The sequence below is a fragment of the Diuraphis noxia genome, unplaced genomic scaffold, assembly GCF_037042655.1.
Source record: "Diuraphis noxia isolate RWA-SAM2 unplaced genomic scaffold, SU_Dnox_SAM2 contig0005, whole genome shotgun sequence".
Taxonomy (NCBI): Eukaryota; Metazoa; Arthropoda; class Insecta; order Hemiptera; family Aphididae; genus Diuraphis; species Diuraphis noxia.
Window position 1 is genome coordinate 17,061,218 of NW_028301715.1, and position 20,644 is coordinate 17,081,861.

General features: G+C 29.1%; 1 protein-coding gene across 1 annotated transcript; it reads left to right on the forward strand.

Moving 5' to 3' along the window:
- The first annotated feature begins 1,965 nt into the window (after positions 1–1,965).
- LOC149054974 (uncharacterized) lies at positions 1,966–20,064 on the forward strand. The gene is made up of 4 exons (XM_089229475.1): positions 1,966–2,126; positions 4,273–4,284; positions 4,574–4,603; positions 20,003–20,064. The coding sequence occupies exons 1-4, from the start codon at positions 2,015–2,017 to the stop codon at positions 20,062–20,064; spliced, it is 216 nt and encodes a 71-aa protein (XP_089085601.1). The 5' UTR covers positions 1,966–2,014.
- Positions 20,065–20,644: the final 580 nt, after the last annotated feature.

Consider the following 20,644-nt stretch of genomic DNA (forward strand, 5'->3'; position numbering starts at 1 on the left):
TGGTGCCTTACGAAGAAGTTCGCAAAGACATAGAAAACAAAAGGAAACAAACATCAATTACAAATTTTTTTCATCCTTCCAAATGTATGTATAAATAATTAATAAATTATATTAAAAAAATAAATAAAAATTTCTAATAAAAATTAAAAATTGTATGCAAATAAAACCTAACTTCCCGTTTTACAATCCTTTATGGTCTCGTTATCCGCGGTTTCGATATCCGCGCAACTTTCCTCGAACCTAACCTCCGCGGATAACGAGGGATTACTGTACTCTACACAAGTATCCAGCACAACACGAAAGTGAAGTTATATATTTTACTACATTTATGACTTTTAAATTTTATCATAATAGTTTCAAGTAGTTATACATAGATAAGGTAGCTACTACTAGTGAATTAACAGTGTTTAACAGAATTATTTTATTTTATTTTGATATGTTAAGTACATTGTAATGTTTTTTTATTGATCAATTAGGCAATTTACGCCTTTACTTAGGTTATAATATTATTATGCTGATTTATGTGATGATTTTTTCAAGGAAAATATGAAAAATGTTTTTAAATGTTTTCTGAGAATCTACCATTCTGACGATTGACGTGCTCTAAAAATATGGCACTCATTGCCCGAGCCCCCACCCTTCTGCCCCTCCTAAATATGTCTCTGATTTTAAGGTCGTAAAATCTGTTATTGCTGTAAAAGAACGCCACACTCTCGTGCGTAAATCTGTTGTCTTCATCTTATAACCGTATTAAGACGTGTACAAGGCCGAAGGTAAAGGCTGGCGATTTTTTATACTAATATATTTAATATATTATAATCTCTTCCGGGTCAATAATATGTTTGCCTGAAATTAGCGCGCAGGTACTGTAGACGCTGTATCTAAGAGCCTTTTTTATTTTCATGTTAAATCACTACATGTAGGCCGAACTGTTTTCACATTGCTTAGCTCCTGTATCTAAGAGCCTACCAATGTGAATGGTTACTAATGAATTTTGTAATATTTTGTGGTTTTTATCATAATAACAGTAAGTTAATATAAAATCTATTCAAGTTAGCACAACAAGTAGAATATTATGTATATATGAATTTACAGGCAAAAATGATAACATTACTTATTGTTCGTTACCTATTGGCTATTGAACTTCGAATTAATAATCGCCTATAGATATCTGATAGAATAAACTCTGATATGTTATCCACATTATGAGAGAAACCGATAAATTGTCGCTCGCGTACGATAGTGCATGACGAATGAAACTCACAGTAAGTTGCAAGTTGTAGTAGAGTGTTTATGTACGTATGGCTAGTGGCAGACACTGAATAATAATTTTAATAATGAGTAATAATGGTCTAACAACATAAAAATATTGTTTAGAATTTTAGAGGACCTATTTTAGGAAATATTTCTGAACGTAGTATACATTTAACCCATTTACCCTACCAATATACTGGCCGCCATAATAGAGTGTTGACTGTGTTGAGTTTCTTTTATTTCTATAATTTATTAATATTATACCAATTAATTATGTAATAACTTATGAATCATTTTGTTCAAGCAGACAAGTGATAAACATAAAGTTTTTCGTTGTACAGTGTAGCTATTTTATTATCATTTATCAAATATCAATGTTGAAAGCAATAATGCAGAAGTAGTATTGTTGATTTCCACATATTATTATTATCCATTAAAAATGTATCACTATCACTATCATCTAAATGCTCATAAAACCTAAATGTGTATTATTCATTTTATTTTAACTTATAACTATTGGCCATTGGAACGTATGGTATATATATGTAGATTTAATGTAAAATAGATATTATTTACACAAATGTTGAAAACATAGTAAATAGAGCATTCACCAATATTAATAACATTATTTATTTTATGTAGAGAGGGTACCTATATGCATTAGGAACTGAATGCTTATAAAAGGCATGGAGAAACATTTATTATTTCATTTATTATTCAACGTTTGAATTATTTTCTTTTTTTTATAAAATAAATAAAAATGATTTTTTTTTGGCATCGTTTAATAAAGATTACAGTTCTGATTATTACAATTTGGGTTATGCCTTCTATTTCCAATGATGGTGATAATGAAGTTTTAAATACAGCAGAAAGTATGGAAATATTTATTATATTAAATTATTTTATTGTGTTATATTTATCATTTATCAGCGATTTGTAAATTTTTTAGAATTAATTCACAAACTCATAACAATTAATATAATGTTATTATAACCTTCTACAAAATTAAAATGTATTTAATATTTGATTTAATTTTATAAGGACCATTTAATGATTAACGAAATCAAAATCATTATTAAAGATTAAAAAGCTTATATCGCTCTGCTATACTACCGAATCGAAAATAAAAATTTCAACTTAGCTGGTTAAAACTATTGTCTTTGCTAACTTATTCAAAATTGCATGATGGTGCATTTTGCAAGTTAATTGAAAAAAAGCAAATGAGGTGTTCTACAATTTACAAATATCATAAAAATTCAATTTTTGATGCTGATAATTTATTATCCATGAACAATAAAAAAAAGGAATCTATTGATGTCCAGTTAAACAATGAGTTAAAAATTGAAGTACAAGAAAATCGTGTAAAAAAATGATTCCAATCATTGAAATAATTATTTTTTATCGATGTCAAGGCCTTGCTTTAAGAGGACATAATAATGATTCAGGACACATAAATTTTCAAAATTCCCAAATTTATAATGATGGTAAATTTAAAGAATTTTTAAGATTTAAAGTTGAAGCTGGAGTTAAAAATTTAGTCAGAATTTCGGATGCTTTTAATGTTCAGTCCATTATAATAGTGTCTTCTTTAAATATCGCAAAAGAAACAATTTCTTAACAGAATCAATATCTTCTATATTATATCCTTTTTCAAATGCTAAACATTTAAAATTACATTTAGAATTCATGATTCTATACTTGTTTTTTATTTATTTATTTGATGTCATTATCGACGGCCTAACAAAAGTATGTTTTTGGTTTGAAAAAGATTCTTCATCATAAACATATTTATTATTGTGTTCTATACAACAGCCTGAATTTCTACTAGCAACATTTGTATTAACATATGTATTTGGTATAAACTTGTCACTAAGTAAACATCTCCCAATTAAAAATATAGATCTGATAGATGCTATTGAGAATTCGGACAGTGTTAGATGTATTATTGAAAATATAAGAAAAAATGCATTTAGTGAATTTAAAACTATATTTGATGAATTTAAAACTAAATTTGTTATTATTGATTATTTATTATGTAATTTCATCCAAAATACCTACCATAAAAAAAATGCGTTTGAATAGTTTATGTTTAGTTTAAATGGTTATATATATAAAAAAAAGTACCTTGTATTTTTAATATTTTCCAATTGCTTGTATATAAACTTACGGGGAACTTTGTATTAAGTGTTCATGTTTTTTTAGCCAATGAATTATATTTCATTCATATTTATAAAATAAAAAAAACGGAAAATTTCAAATGTCTATAAATGACTTAAAAATTGTTGAAATATTTTGCAAATTTTATCAAGAATATAATTAGTAATATAAACATATCGTTTAAATTTCAAGTCCTTGTAGTTATTCGCTTCTGAATAACAACAAAATAATAATATCGGTACAAGAGAAATTAAGTGAATATCCAATGTTGTAATTTAAATGCTCATAAAATTTAATTTGACTTTCCGGTAGACATTTTTTATTTGATAAAAGTAGACAAACTCATGAAAAATCTTGTATAGCATTTTCAAACTTTAGATTTAAAAAGATAAATTTTTCTGAATTTCTAACACAAAATAAATTGCGAATTTTAGTGAATTTTAAGTATCTTATCAAAATTTGAACTTTCAATCCTTGTTTAAAAAAATGGTAATTATCTATGTATTTTTAATATTTTTTTAACTGAATTGATTTTAAATAAAAATTTCCATTTTTCCTTAATTTTTATTTTTTCCTGTTACTTTTGAAAACTACTGGGAATTTCAAAATTTGACCTGTCCAACGCACCAATTAGATTCACTTTCCAATCAGAAAAGTTACTGAAGTTTAAAATTGATGCACTATTTCGACAACTTATCGTGTACACCAACATACACAAAAATTAAACACACATCATTGTAAAATCATTACACTTCGCTTAGAATCTAAAATATGAATAGGGCCTTAAAATATACTGATTACATCACAATTTTTAATAAATAGTAAAGATGGACTAACAAAAATGTATTGTTTTATTTTTAGAACTATGTAAAGGTAATATTTTTCATAAATAATTATTATTGTATATATTGTATGATACATTGTATTTGAAAAATTATAAAAGTAAAAGTTGATGTCATATTTTATTGTATATCCTTTAAGTATGATTAAATACGGGTTTGTACAAAGATGGGTACATAATGTGTACATATAGGTAATGAGTCAATTGTAATTGTCAAGCTTTAGTTGCCCATTATTGTTTTGTTTTTTTTTTTGAGATTTTCGATGCATTAATTAAATCAATATCTATTATGATAATTAATCATAATTTTAAATGTTATAGAAATGTATACGAATTTGTGTGGATATACTGGTAAGTTAATATTGTAATTAACAGATAAGTGATTTTATTTATATTTCATCCTTTTTTTGAAGTATATCAGACATTATAATAATCTTTGCCCATTGGTATTAATGTATTGTGATCTTAAGGACAATATTTTTAAGCTATTTATTTTTACGACAAGTTCGTATATTTGGAAAGAACCCCAATATTTATAAATTAATTTATTATTAGAAATCAACTTAATATATTTTGATTATGAGGTATTTTATGATACCAAATTAATAAATATTTCAAATGGCAGAATGTATGCTGTTTTTCAATCTTGGGTTTCCATCCAACTTATATCTACGTACGTTTCCCCAGCCCCCCACATATCACTTTTACCAAATTTTCTTCTGCCAACGTTTTTTACCTAACTTATTTGTATTTGTTTGACCAAACTCAGAATTTGTTTGATGTCGGTTCACACAAAAATTTGTCGGAAAATCGGTTTACCGTGTACGGGACTGGAGAAACGTTTTCTTAGAAACTCTCCCCTTCCTTATCACTGTAAATAATAGACTTTGCAGAAATTTTCTTTTATCAATATTTAGAGCGTCATTGGTTTGTATTTGATTGCCAATACTCAGATTTTTTGATGTCGACAAGCCCCGGAAAATCAGTTTTTAACAACAGTATTCATATAATATCAATATATCTATAAATATATAATATATTCTATTGTTGAAACCTGATAAAAATTAATAAAATTTTTATTTTTATAATATACCTACTGATTTGTGTTTATTTAATGTAATAGATATTTATATTATAATTTATAATTTATTATTTATTATAATCAACGCCAGACGGCTTTTACAAAATAACAGACAGGAAGTACATAGATAACAGTATAAAAAACATATACAGTATATGTAAGATGCGTAACTTATACTAACTTAATAAAAAAGAGAAGAAAAAGAATTAGTAAGTAAGTAAAACAAAAAAACAACGTGGTGTAAGTTATGTGAAAAAAAATGTGAGCCTTCGTACCTCATATGGCTTAATAGTCTATATGATTATTTGCATTATGCATCATCCTTATAAGTGGGGCATTCCTGGAGAAGTTTGATTTATTGGTGGGTATATAAAAATTACATTGAAGCCTAGTGTTACTAGGGATACGAAAGCTAAGTTCTCCAAGTAGTCTTGGGGAATCAACTTGACCTTCGATCAGACGCTGAATAAAAGTGATATCTAAATTATCACGCCTTACAGAAAGGGGTACTAGTCTCAGAACTTGACTTAATGGCCCATAATCATGTGGTGGATGAGGAACGTTGAGGCAATAACCGGTGAAACGCATAAAACTGTTTTGTACACGATCAATCCGACAAATGTCAACTGTGGTATATGGTGACCAAATAATAGACCCATATTCAATGACCGAACGGACTAAAGCATTATAGAGAGCTAGAAGGCAATTGGCAGAACTAAAATTGGTTGAGTGACGCCTTATGAATCCCAAAGCACGAAAGGCTTTGCTGGTCATATAATCAATATGAGGGCTAAAATTAAGAGAAGGTACAAATAAAATGCCTAAATCATGGACCTGGCTAACACGTTGAATAGGTATACCATCAAGTCTATAGTAAAAATATATCACTACTTTAGAGCGATAGAAAGTCATAACTTTACATTTAGAGATAAATTAAACGTACTACACCAATTGGTAAATTTATCAAGAGTGCATTGAAGAGTGAGGCAATCATTATTTGAGGTAATCATGTGAAAAATTTTAGAATCATCAGCAAAAAGTAGGAAACAACAAGGGGAAACAACTGAGCACATAGTATTAATGAAAATATTAAATAATAAGGGACCTAAATGGCTACCTTGTGGAACACCGGACGATGCACGGAAGAGATCAGATGACTTCCCGAAGAGGTTGACAAATTGTCGACGGTTACTAAGGTAAGAACTAAACCATGATAAAAGTGGCTCACCAACAGGTGTCTGTCGAGGATATAAAGAAGTGCATTGTGGTCTATGGAGTCGAACGCTTTAGAAAAGTCCATGTATATCACATCAACTTGACAACCCAATTCAAACGCCGCGTGAAGGTAAGAAGCAAAAACTACATGACTAGTCGCAGTCGAGCGACCTGGAAAGAACCCATGTTGGTCAATTGATAAGGTGGTTAAGAAAGAACGTTCGATTCGTTTCAGTACTATAGACTCGAACAGTTTACCCAGGAGAGGAAGGCCGGAGATGGGTCTATAGTTAGCGACATCAGCCGGATTCCCAGATTTGAAAATTGGCGTAACACGACTTATTTTCCACGCAGAGGGGAAAACACCTTCAGTGTTCAAGTGATTTATTAAAAATTAAAGTGACCGGTAAACTGAGAGAGGTACGGCAGTGATACAATAAGTTAGCAGAAATGCCATCCGGGCCAGAACTATGAACATTTGAAAGAGAGTTAAGCGCTGTATTAACTTCATCAATCGATATAGATAATTTAGAAGGAAGGTGTGAAAATTGGTTGTTTGTAAACTCATCGGATAAATCATTGCAGTTAAATCCTGAGTCACCATAAACAGATGAGAAATGAGAAGCAAACAAAGAAGCAACTTGGTCACTGGAGGCCTTAGACTCCCCAAGATGAACCTCGTCTGGTATTGTAGAGACACCACGTTTACTACGAACAAATTTCCAAAATGATTTAGGATCAACACATAGACGATTCTGTAAGTTACACAAATAGTGACTATAGAGACACTTCGATTCAAATTTACATTGGGCTCGTAGTTGAGAGAAGATCGAATAACGATTAAGACCACCCAACATTTTATATTGTTTATGCGATTGTTTTTTCATAGCGAGAAGTTTCTTAAGCTTACTTGAGACCCATATAGGAAAAGTAGAGATTCGAAAGTTTCGTAATGGAACACATTCACGAATACAATCAAGCAGTGATTACTGTAAAAAATCTGCAGAGGGGTCTGCGGATCTTGAATCTAAGGCGTTGTACCAATCAATGCTCTCAAGTCTATGAATAATCCTCTCGTAGTTAGCATTTTTAAAATCATAATATGTGTGTTGAGCATCAAGCATTGGAATGACTGAAGGAAAGGGACAGGAAATAGACAGTGCTGGGTGGTAAATGTCACATGGAACTAATAAATCTGTAGCCTGCTGGACTAAGGTGGATTCATTACTAGAGAAAATTAGGTCAAGAAGAGATCCAGAGTTATTGAGAATTTGGTTCTTCTGGACGAAGTGAAGGAAACTAAACTGATCACCAACAAGACGGACCTTATCAGTTATATTACCTGTATAGACAAGACCCGAACCACTGACGGACCACTCAACATTGGGCATATTGAAGTCACCACATACTAAACCAAGATCAAAATTATAAGATCTCCATACCCGGTCTAAGGCCTTAACATGACTCTCATAAACAGACAAATTTGTACCAGGAGGTAAATATACTCCAACTAAAAATACAGAGAGACCACTGGTTAGATCATCATTAAATCTTAAAGCAGCGGTGTTGGCAGCGGATTCAGGCACTCCATATGCAATTGAATTAAATTCGATTTTGCTTCGTTCAGTAGATTCACGAAAAATCACAGAAGACGAATCAATAGAGAGGACCGGACGTGATTCCAAAACATCAATTCTTGAACGGAGCACACCAATTTCAGCCCGGAAAGAAGCATTTTCAGTAACCAGATCTGCTACATGGGAAGTGAGCGTCGAAATGCTACTTTTAAGTTCACTAAACTGCGATGATTGAGAAGTAGAGAGCGAATTGATTGCCTTCAAAATGTCAGAGGTAGAAGGAGATTTCTGAGCCTATGCACGAGTATTTGAAGCCACGGAAGAGGGTGTTAAAGACATAATTTTATGCAAGGGTATTGAAAAAAGAAATATATAAAAATGCTTGAAAATAACTCCTTAAGACAAGAGAATACAACACAAAGTACAGTAATGTAGTACAGCATGCAAGCTAAATCGGAGTTGAAACACAGGTGGATAATGAAAAAGCCCAGCGTTAAAGTCTCCGAAAAACAGCTGACTGGTTTGTTGATAAGGTGGTAGTTCACAAGTTTGGGGTTCCAAGTGATAAGAACGTACCTGATGTACACAAGCTGGCAGATGCAGTTTCGTTTGCACAATTCTTCTACTAGTTAATCTATCGAGATGAAGCTTGAAAAGGCACAAAGACGAAACGAATAAAAACGACCGCAAAAAAAAAGAGGTACTTACAAATGAAAAAATAAAAAAACCGGTAAGAGCAAAGTGTTATCACTGTTATCACTGAGTATTTTGTATAATATTATATTATTCTCGTTATTGATATTATAACATGTCTAATATATAATTTACCACGCTTTTAGAACATTTGAAAGAAAATTTCGTGAATCATCTTATAATATAGTTTCTATTTTGCATATAAAAATTAATATATTTTGCATTGTTTATAATTACATTGACACCAAAAAAATTACTTAACATTATATGTAATAAATACGTGTTTTAGGAAATGCATTCAATAGGTGTTCAGTTTTTGTGTACAAATACCTATACTATATCTATAATAGGTCAGTGAATGATGTGAACAAGAGATAAAAGTATATGAGTGTATTAACTTCCCTAATATCTTGTATACTTGAAATAAAATTAAATATTTAAATATAAAAACTATAAAAAGAAGTTTGACTTTTAATCATCCATTACCCAGTATGATCAATTTCGCACTTATTTTACTAACAACAAAATTACTTTGTGACCATAACATTTCTATAATTGCATGTCAAGTATACTAATATTTAATTAAATTTGAATATGTTAATATACTTATTAACTATTGCAGTTTATAGTATCACTATTATTTTTAGAAATAATGAGTTTTACGACATATCAGATTATAAGTGGCAACTATAAATAAAAATGCAAATAAATCTATTTTATTGTTTCTTGATATCATTACATACATAGGTATTAGGTATTATTGAATAATATTCTGATAAAGTTGTATAAGATACAATGGTTTGTTACATAAAAATTAAATCATTATTAATGTAATTAAAAAAAAAAAAAAATAATAATAATTAAAACCGGCTTATAACAATCTGTTTAATTTTTTTTTTTAAAACAAATCTAAAAACAAATAAATTTTTATCGATATTTAAAGAAAAAATAAATAAAAAAAAGTTGAAAAATTAAAATGTCAGTAAACAGCTCAAAACAAATCTAAATATTTTTAAAAAAGGAATCAAATATAGAAAATGCCTATATAAACATTCAGTGAAAATTTCAAATATCTGCGGTCGTTTTTTTTAGAGTTACACCAAAATAAGATAATTGATATATATGGAATCCAGTAAAAATCCAATGTTTTTAAAATTTAATTTTCAAATGCTCATAACAATTTAATTTGAATTTCTAAAACGAATAAAATGATACTACAAAACGAATAATTCACTGTACTTTACGAATTTTCTCAAAATTACTCTCATAAAAAATTATTGTGGACTTAATAATTTTTTTAAAATTATTTTCAACCAGCTGATCCCGTGCACTTCATTGCCCGTTAAATGTACCATCTCCATATGACTCAAACTTTATTCAATTTTATTCAATTTTTTTTGTTATTTGTTATTTAATTTAATTTGTATCACCTCCCCGTCATCGTACTCGTCCTGTCGAGACAAAAAATTCTCCTGAACAGAACCGTCACCCTGGTGATAGGATGCAGTGAATAAAAATAATTAAATAAAACATATACTCGTATAAGCATTTAAAAGTAAGTAATCGCTTTATTGTTAATCATGTCAATCATAATTATCAAGGCTGGGCAAGTTAATGATTTTTTTTAACTCAGTTAAGTTAATATGCACCAATAACAAAAAGTTAAAAGTTTAAAAGTTAATTTGATTATAGATTACCTCAGTTAAGTTGAAAGTTAATACCAATTTTTTTTGACTTTTTACTACGTTAAAAAAAAGTTAGGTTTTTAGTAAGTTTTTTTTTATACAACAGTGACCAGCGAACTTAATTTTTTACCAAACCAAAACTAAATTATAGATTAAAGTGTTTATACTTTATACAGTATTTCCATATAGTAGGTATATTGTACAATTCAATATATGATCTATAACCAGAAAATAAATAATATTAAAATCATTAAATTTTTATAGTATGTGCACAATAATATAATTCAATTCATAATTAAAATTAATAATATTATACTTACATACTTATGGAATATACTCCAACAGTCTGCAGTTATACAAAAATAATTAATTTTTTCAAAATCATCTTTCATTTGTTTTATCGTTTCGGTATACATGGACTTCAGATTACGCATAAGGGTTCTTCTTGAGACTGGTACTTTATTTGATGTTATTTGGCAATATTTAACAAAAGCTGGATGTTCAATTAAAGAATAAGGAGATACAGTACTAATTATGAGCTGTAAATTGGCACTGTCAAATTCAGCTTGGCTTAAATTTTTTAAACGAACTTTTCCAACTTCACAAAGTTTCAACTGTTTTTTTGATTCTTGAACAGACAAATCTTCATTTGACCTCTTTTTGGTACAAATATCAAATGCATTTAAATGATTCTGATGTATAAGCTGAAAAATATATTATTTATTAGTTCTTACATAATTATTAGTAATATTTAAAAATATAATCTGTAAAAACTTTTATAAATGTCCTGTTAGCATATTTTATTTTAGTTTTAATTTTAGCTCTAAAAGTATCTACACTTTTTCTTTTTTCTAAAAAGGTTTTTAAATGTGTTGTAGTGCAAATAAAAATAAAAATCTGAATTGCATCTGTTTAAATTCTATTATAACAATACTTAAACAAAAAGAAAAATTATTATTTATTTTTACAACAAGTTACACAATTTCATTATCCTAATCTTATAAATGTATATTAAATAATTCAATTTAAGTACCTAAAATTAGGTAAAGATTATTCAACCATTAAATATTTTTATAATTTATGAATAATTAGCGTACTTTAATATGTGTTCTTAAATTTGAGTTGGATGTTTGAGAAGTGGAAATCCTTTTATTTTTTGATTTGCATAAAATGCACCTAAAATATAAATTTGGTCCATCATCTTTACTTGATAATTTTTCAAAATAATCGTTTAAGAATGGCCATTGTAATGTTATTTCGGTTTCACTCGTCATGACAAAAATCTTAATGCTGAAAGACACTACAGCTTAAAAATATTAAACATATATTTGAAATATATTATAATATTTCCAATTATTCAATATTAGTTGTTGCTATTATAGTTTGTTACCACTTACATTATTGATATAAATTGTTGAATAAATAATAATATGATGAGTAGGTATTTTTAATTTTAATATTTCAACGTGCATACTGTTACTGTTACTATTTTTTTATAAAAACCAAAAGTTCACAATCTCAACTGAAAACTGATAAATTACAGGCTCACGTCGACATCGCACAAAACCATATTATAATCGAAAAATCGATATGTAATTGGTTTTTATTTTTAGTCTTTAGTGTTGGTATTTATTATTTTCCGAAATGATGACGTCGTGCATCGTTGATCGTCGATAACAACAATATTATACCATATATAGGCATATAGCCATTTAGGTACTATAACTATATATTATTATTGTTACTTGATATAAATGATATAATATTCAATTTAATGACATATAAGTAAGACCTTTTATTATAAAATTAAAAATATAAAGGGTGTTCCTTTAGAATACAGAGTGATTGAAAAAATATAATTTTTCTAACTTGAAACAATTCACAGCAAATATTTTTTTGACATGACAAAAAAATGAAAATAGATTCAAATAATGAAATGTAAAAATTAAAAACAAAACACATTTTTACAATAGCAGTTGAAAAATAAAACAAATTCATAGTCACAATTTTTTTTTACAAGCATTCAAAGTTTGAATTTTGACAACATACGTAAAAATCACGAAAATTCATAAATTATTTTATGCTAGAAATTTATAAAAAATGTTCCTTTTATACCTAAGATTTGAAAATTTAATATAAGACTCCTATCATATTTTTACAATAGCGATTGAAAAATAGAAGAAATGCGTAGTCACAATTTTTTTTACAAGCATTCAAAGTTTTCTAATATGTTCATCAATGTGACATTTAAATAATAATTCTATAATAGTATTTCTTTAATTTTTCGTATAATCTTCCCCTAAGTTTTCCGGAAGATCATCCCCTAAATTTTCTGGATAATCATAACCAACATTTTCCGGATAATCACCCTTATATAATCCGGAAATCATCCCCTACATTTTCCAGATAATCTTCCCCTAAATTTTCCGAATGATCATCCCTTATATCTCCCGCAGTATCATCTCCTAAAAATTTCGGTTAATCATCCCCTAAATTCTACGGATAATTTTCCCTTAAATTTTTCCGGATGATCATGCCCTATATTTCCACGGAGAATCATTTCCAAAATTTTCAGATTATCATTCCCTAAATTTTCCGGAGTATCCCCTAATATTTCGGATAATCATCCCCTGTATTTTCCAGATAACCATCCCTAATTTTCTGGGTAATCATCCCTTATATTTTCCGGATAATCATCCCCTACATTTTTCCGGATGATCATCCTCTTTATTTCCCGGAGTACCATCTCCTAAATTTTCGGATAATCATCCCCTTTACTTATATATATATATCACGATTGAACGAATCGTCCACATTGTTGAAACAGCAATTCAATAATTATTTAATTATGTTATCAACTTTATATTATTATCAAATATCTACTATTGATTAGTATTATTATTACTATTATTGTTTTATTATTTTTAATATTGTGTTTTTACCTTCTGAGGTTATAAAAGTTTTGTTTTTTGTTTTTCGTTGTAAGGTAAAAGCATGTGTGCATTAAAAATTGAATTTATATTAAAAGGTGGTCTTCTCTTATTACAATACAAGAGATTATCGGCCCAGGCACAAAATGAACTGCTAAGAAAAGTTTTACGGAATAAATATTTATTTTTTGTTAGTTTTTTTATATAATATATTCAACATGTCACGAAGGGAAGACAGATTCAGTATAACACCATTTGAAGAAACAAATTTTCCAACTTGGAAATTTCGTGTAGAATCACTGTTAAGGGCAAATGGAGTGCTAGATGTTCTTAGTGCCACCCGCCCAGTAAAATCCGAAGAGCAAGTTGCGTTTGACAAGAGGGATACAAAAGCTACAGACTTGATAATACAATGTACCGCTGACACACATGTTGAGTATGTTCGAGGAGAATCAGCAAAGGAGATCTGGAACAAATTAAAAACTACATTCGAACGAAAAGGTACATTTAGTCGTTTATATTTATTAAAAAATTGATTACAATGAAATTTGATGATAATGAAGCAATGGAAACTCATCTGAGTCAGTTTGATGATTTACTTAGACAAGTTAGATTATCTGGTGGTAAATTAGCTGATGATCTAATTGCATGCATGCTCCTTTTAACGTTACCTGATTCATTCAACATGGTGATCTCAGCAATTGAAACTTTGTCATCTGATAAAATAACACTAGAATTTGTGAAATCGAGGCTTTTAGATGGAGAAATTAAAAGAAATTCAAGATCAGACCGTTCAACAGGAAAGGATAACTCAAGTGTTAAAGCTGCTTTTGGCACATCCACAAATCGTTTTCCTTTTAAATGCAATTTTTGTCATAAACCAGGGCATAAGAAGCAAGATTGTTGGAAATGGAAAAGACAAGAAAATACAGATAAGTCAGCCAATATGACTGAAGAAAAAGATTTTATAGCTTTTATGGTCTCTCCACATGATCATGTTGTTGATAATCATTTAAATATGTCATGGTTCTTAGACTCTGGTGCATCTGATCATTTGATTAATGATGAAAGTTATTTTAGTGTTTTAAGTGAACTGAATTACCTGACAACAATTGGCTTGGCAAAGAGCGGAGAAAGCTTACAAGCTTTCAAAGTAGGTGAAATAAATGTATCTCAAACGTTAAATGGTAAAACTGTAAGGTGTGTCATTAAAAATGTATTGTATTTTCCGCATTTAAGAAAAGATCTATTGTCATTTGTCAGCCGGGAAAATTGAGCAAAACGGTTTGTCGATTGTATTAAATAATGGAAAAGCAGAGATTCATAATAAAATTAGTTGAGTAGCTGAAAGCATAAGAAAAGGTACATTATATGAAGTTGTTTTTAATGTAATTAAATCAAATGCATATTCATCTGAAAAGGAAAGTAATTATGATTTATGGCACTGCCGATTAGGTCATATGAACCATCAATATACAAATCGACTGAGTTCAATGGTTGATGAGTTGAAATTAAGTAAGCCTATTGACGGAATGTTTTGTCGAATTTGTGTAGAAGCTAAACAGTTTCGTTTACCATTTAAAGGAGAACGAACTAGAGCTAGTAGACTAGACCCATAGAATTAATTCACAGTGACATTTGTGGACCAATAAACCCACCTACATGGAATGGTAAAAAATATTTCATTACATTTATAGATGATTTTACCCATTTTACAGTTGTTTATCTACTTACTAATAAAAGTGAAACGTTTGAAGTATTTAAAGAGTATATTGCTATGGTAGAAGCTCAATTTGGTACAAAAGTTTCTAGACTACGATGTGATAATAGTGGGGAAAATACTTCAAATAATATTAAAGAATTTTGTGTTCAAAAGGGAATCCAAACCGAGTTTACCATACCATATACACCAGAACAAAATGGTCATGCAGGACGAATGAACAGGACATTAATTGAAAAAGGCCGTGCACTATTACTTCAGAGTTCTCTTGGCAAAGAAATGTGGGGAGAAGCTGTCTTGACAGCAACATACCTCATCAACCGTTCACCTAGCAACTCAATATTTAATAAAACTCCAGCTGAGCTTTGGTTTAAAAGGAGGCCAAACATTTCAAATTTAAGAGTTTTTGGTTCTATTGCACATCTGCATTTGCCAAATCAAATAAGAACAAAGTTTGATAGTAAGTCTAAACAGTACACAATGATTGGATATACAACACATGGCTATCGTCTTTGGTGTCAAGAAACAAAAAAAATCATAACAGGTAGAGACATTATTTTTGAAGAAAATATTAAAGATCAAAATATAATTTCAAAAGATATTGTCACCTATTACCCAGATAAAGAAAGTTTCGAAGACAACCCAAACGAGGAGAACATCGATGACATCAAAACACATAGTTGCATAGAGCAAGGAAAAGAACAAAATTATAATAAAAAAAGAAGAGCAGGATATTAGACCACAAAGGACCATTAGAGCACCAATTTACTTGCAAGATAATGATACATCCTATTTGGCAACGGCTTTATCAGCTTAAACTATAAAAGACAATGTACCAACAACATATGATGAAGCTCAAAGTCATCCAAACAAGGAGTGGATTCTAGCAATGAAATTAGAAATAGAATCTTTACACAAAAATAAAACATGGACACTTGTTAAAAAACCACCAAATAGAAATATAATTAGTACAGAATGGATTTTCAAAATTAAGAAGAACGTGAAGGACAAATAATCAAATATAAGGCCAGACTTGTTGCCAGAGGTTTTTCACAACAAGAAGGACTGGATTATACAGAAACCTATTCTCCAGTAGCAAAACTCACTACATTTAGGTCTCTGTTAGTTTTAGCAGTTCAAAGAGGTTGGCATCTTTACCAGTTAGATGTTAAAACAGCTTATCTACATGGAGTTGTGAATGAAGAAGTATACATTGAACAACCTTGTGGTTTTAGTGAAAATAATAATCTGGTGTGTCGACTTCACAAGGCATTGTATGGTTTAAAGCAAGCATCAAAGTGTTGGAACAATAGTTTTCATACATTTCTAATAAAAATTGGTTTCACTAAAAGTAACACAGATCATTGTTTATACACTTTAGATTTTAATGGACAAGAAGATTTAGTACACTTGCTGCTATATGTGGATGACATTATTCTCGCTAGTGGGAGCATTAAGAGAATTAATGAACTCAAGTGTCAGTTAAAAGAAGAGTTTGAAATTGAAGATTGCGGTATTCTAAATTACTACTTAGGAATTAAAATTGAACATAATGTGGGTAAAGCAGAACTTAAGATAAGTCAAGGTCAGTATCTTAAAAATGTTCTTCAACGTTTCAACATGTCAGATTGCAAACCAAGATCTATTCCAATTGAAACCAAACTTGATTTATCAATTAACACACTTACAACTACATCTTGTAGTCAGCCATATAGTCAGGTCATAGGATGTCTCATGTATGCTATGTTAGCCACACGACCAGATCTAAGCTACTGTTTAAACTATTTTAGCCATTTCCAAAGTAAACCCCAAGAAGTTCATTGGATGCATCTAAAAGGTGTTCTTAGATATATTAAAGGAACATTGGATTATTCAATAATTTATAGAAAACAAAGTATTACAACAATACTTGAAGGCTATGTTGATGCAGATTGGGCTAATCATGAAGATAGAAAATCTTTGACAGGATATATTTTTAAAATGTATGGATCAATAATTTTTTGGTCAACCAACCGTCAACCAACAATTGCACTCTCAACTACTGAAGCTGAATATATGGCAGCCAGCTATGCTACTTACGAGGCAATATGGTTAAAGAATATATTAAAAGATTTTGGAGTTGAATTATCTGAACCAATAACATTATATGAAGATAATCAGAGCTGTATACAACTATCACAAAATCCAAGCCAACATCGTTGAACAAAATACATAGATATTCGCCATCACTTCATCCGGGAAAAGGTTGAGGAAGGTGTTGTTATATTAAGATACATTACATCAGAAAATGTATATCAATTTAATGATTGGTATTGATGTTGCTGTGGAGTTGATGAGGGAGGGGGTTATGGGGCGGCAAAATGTGTGTGCCACACAGTGTTATATTTGAACATAAATACCTTTAACTTTCTTATTTTTATTAATTACTATATTCAAGGTTATAAGTGGTGTAAATCTTACCGGGTTGTCTAGTTTTTTTGGTCATCTAGATCCATATTTCCTTCGTCCATTTCTGTTTTGTTCACTTCAAATAAGTTCACTTTTTTCATTTCTATATATTGTTGTTTATTCCGACATACATGAGGTGGATGGTACCGTTCCGGCTTGTTTAAAGCTTCACACATAACACAAGGTTTTTTTCACTAAGCGGTTTTAATGTTATATTATATTTCTTGTCTGCATTGTTCTTAACATTTAATAATACATTATTATTGTTAAATTTAAACTTATCGTCTCCCTTTTGTTTAAAATATCCTGAATCATACATTCTTATTTTATTCATTAATACATCTGTACTTGTAATCTCTTCTTTATCTAGTTTATCTTGTATCTTCAATGGTAAACCAATAACAATCAGATTTATTCTAGATATATTAGACATAGAACTCTCAATTTCCAGTAGTAAAACTTCTTTTTTTAGAGCATAATCAATAAGTAATCCATTTAAATATTTAAAATTATATGCAAATCTTACATTTGCCCAACTCTTATCCGCATATATTACTAGAAAAGACATTGACCACTCTTCCCACTTATTTAATGATAATTTTCTTAAATTTGAACTATACCATTCTTTTGCTCCATCTTCTAAAAATAATTTTAAACTTTGTATTTTTTTTTCTCATCACTGACTCCATATCTGTTACACTCTTTTTCAAATTGTTCCAACCACTCTTTAGCATTCATCAGTTTACCATTAAATTTATCTACAACAAATTTTTTTTCAATATCAGCTAATGAAATCTCTCTTACTTCTAATTGAGATTTTAAGTCCATGCATAATTTCATTAATTCATTCTGATCTATATCATTTTTAGCAGACTGTACTGTGCCCTTTTCTATAATCTTTTGCTCTTCTAAATAATATGTTTTGAACACAAAATTATATTGCTCATCTGTATATATTTTACCAATATCATCAGATAACATGACATTTAGGTTACGAAATTGTCCCTCTTTTGCCATGCTTTTACATGCGTTTTTTACAATACTAACTTGAAATAACTCCTTATGCATACTTTCATGCTGTGCATTAGCAGGAAACACATATTCCATTGTATCATCCACACGTCTGATTGTTTTCACCAAGTTAACTAATACACCATTAAACATCTGCTACTCAAGTCTAAACTTAAACTGTATATACATCTTTGATGAAATAAAAATCGATTTGTAATTCTGTTTCTTTCTTGGATTAAATAGTCAATCGATTTCACTATAAAATTATATTTTATTAATATATCATACAATACATATCATATAATAAATTATAGACTTACCTATAAAAGTAAATCGATTTTTATAACTTATTACTTATACTTTCATTATTTTACATAAACAAAATATTATAATAGAAATTACAATTTCACACTTGAAAATAAAAAGTTAATGATCATAACATTCTCATTATGAAATTAATAAAATGATAACAGTGATGCAACAGTGCTACCACTGTTACATATGTTACCATTTTAAAATCAAAAGTTGATAGTGGATTACTGGTGGTTTCACCAATAAATATAAGGGGAAAAAAATTTAAATATTATACGGTTTTAGAAATACATAAACCTAGAAGTTAAAAAATAAAAATTCAAAAAGTTAATAATTTTTGAGATATTTAGTGTAGTGTTTTCAGTTTTGAATAATGAGTTAATTTTCGATAATACTATATAATGTAGGTACATATAGGTTTTTATCGTAATACTATATCGATCAATCAGCTACACATATATTTATATGGTATGGATTATGGAAAAACCAGTTTTCGTTACACTCAGTCATCATTTGTTTTATCATCATGTTTTTCCAAATATTATTTATTTTATTTTATATTTTGATTAATTTAAAAGTTAATTTACATATAATTTATATTAACAGTTAAATTTTAGTGAAATTTGATTGATTCTTAGTTTTTAAGTTTTTTATTTTATGACTCTCACCCTCCTAGGTTTTGACAGATGGTCGCCCTAGGCAAGGGGTTGGCAACCTGCGGCTCGCGAGCCACATGTGGGTCTTTTGATCTTACGTTTCGGCTGTCCAGTTCCACATGTAACAAAATAAAAATTATGAAAATATTTAGTGGCTCTTTAAATTCAGAAAAATGTTGTGTATTGTAACTTTTGGCTGTTCCGTCAAAAAAGGTTGCTGACCCCTGCTCTAGGCTATATCTCTATATGTATTCAAAATCCATTCGGACCACTTTAATCCTTAATAAGAAAAAAAAAGAAAAAAGAATAAATTACGTTTTATTCAAAAAAAAACTCTTTACCTAGTTCATTGAAAGATGCTGCATAAAAAGTAGGTAGTATTATAATAGTAAATTTTTAATAATATAATAATTAAATTTCAGATACATTGAATGACTACACTGTAAATGACAAGGACAGTATGTATTTTAAACTAAATTATTAATAAAATTTTAAATATAATTTATCTTGTAAATGTATACCTACTACAATATTTAATGTCATAATCTGAATATTATTTTAAATTTTGTAATGAAAGAGCAATCCTAAATTCCCAACGTCACTTAAAAGAACGTGATACCCGCATGCATTGTGCGAGGGAATGAACTGAGAAGTCTACAGAAAACCAAATTTTCACAATGAAAAAAAGAGAATTTTAATTATGTCTCTGGGCTTTTAATTTTTCGATAACACCAATATATCAAAAGTAATCGAAGTTTGAAAAACTTAAAAATATCAGAGTTTTAAAAGTATTATAACTTGTTTCTTATTAAAGATATCAAACAAATAAAAACGGTATGACACATAAAATATTATCTTCTATATTGTGTTAACTTTTGGTGTTTCTACTAAGTTTACAGACTGAGTGGTTTTATCCCACGCTAAACAGTTTTTGGAATGTTATTCACTTGTAAAACGGAGACAGCATCATGCGGTTATCACGTCCTCTTAAGATTAATTTAAAATTTAAATTGAACACTGACATTAATATTAAACAACCGATTGAGAAATTTCACCCACCCACC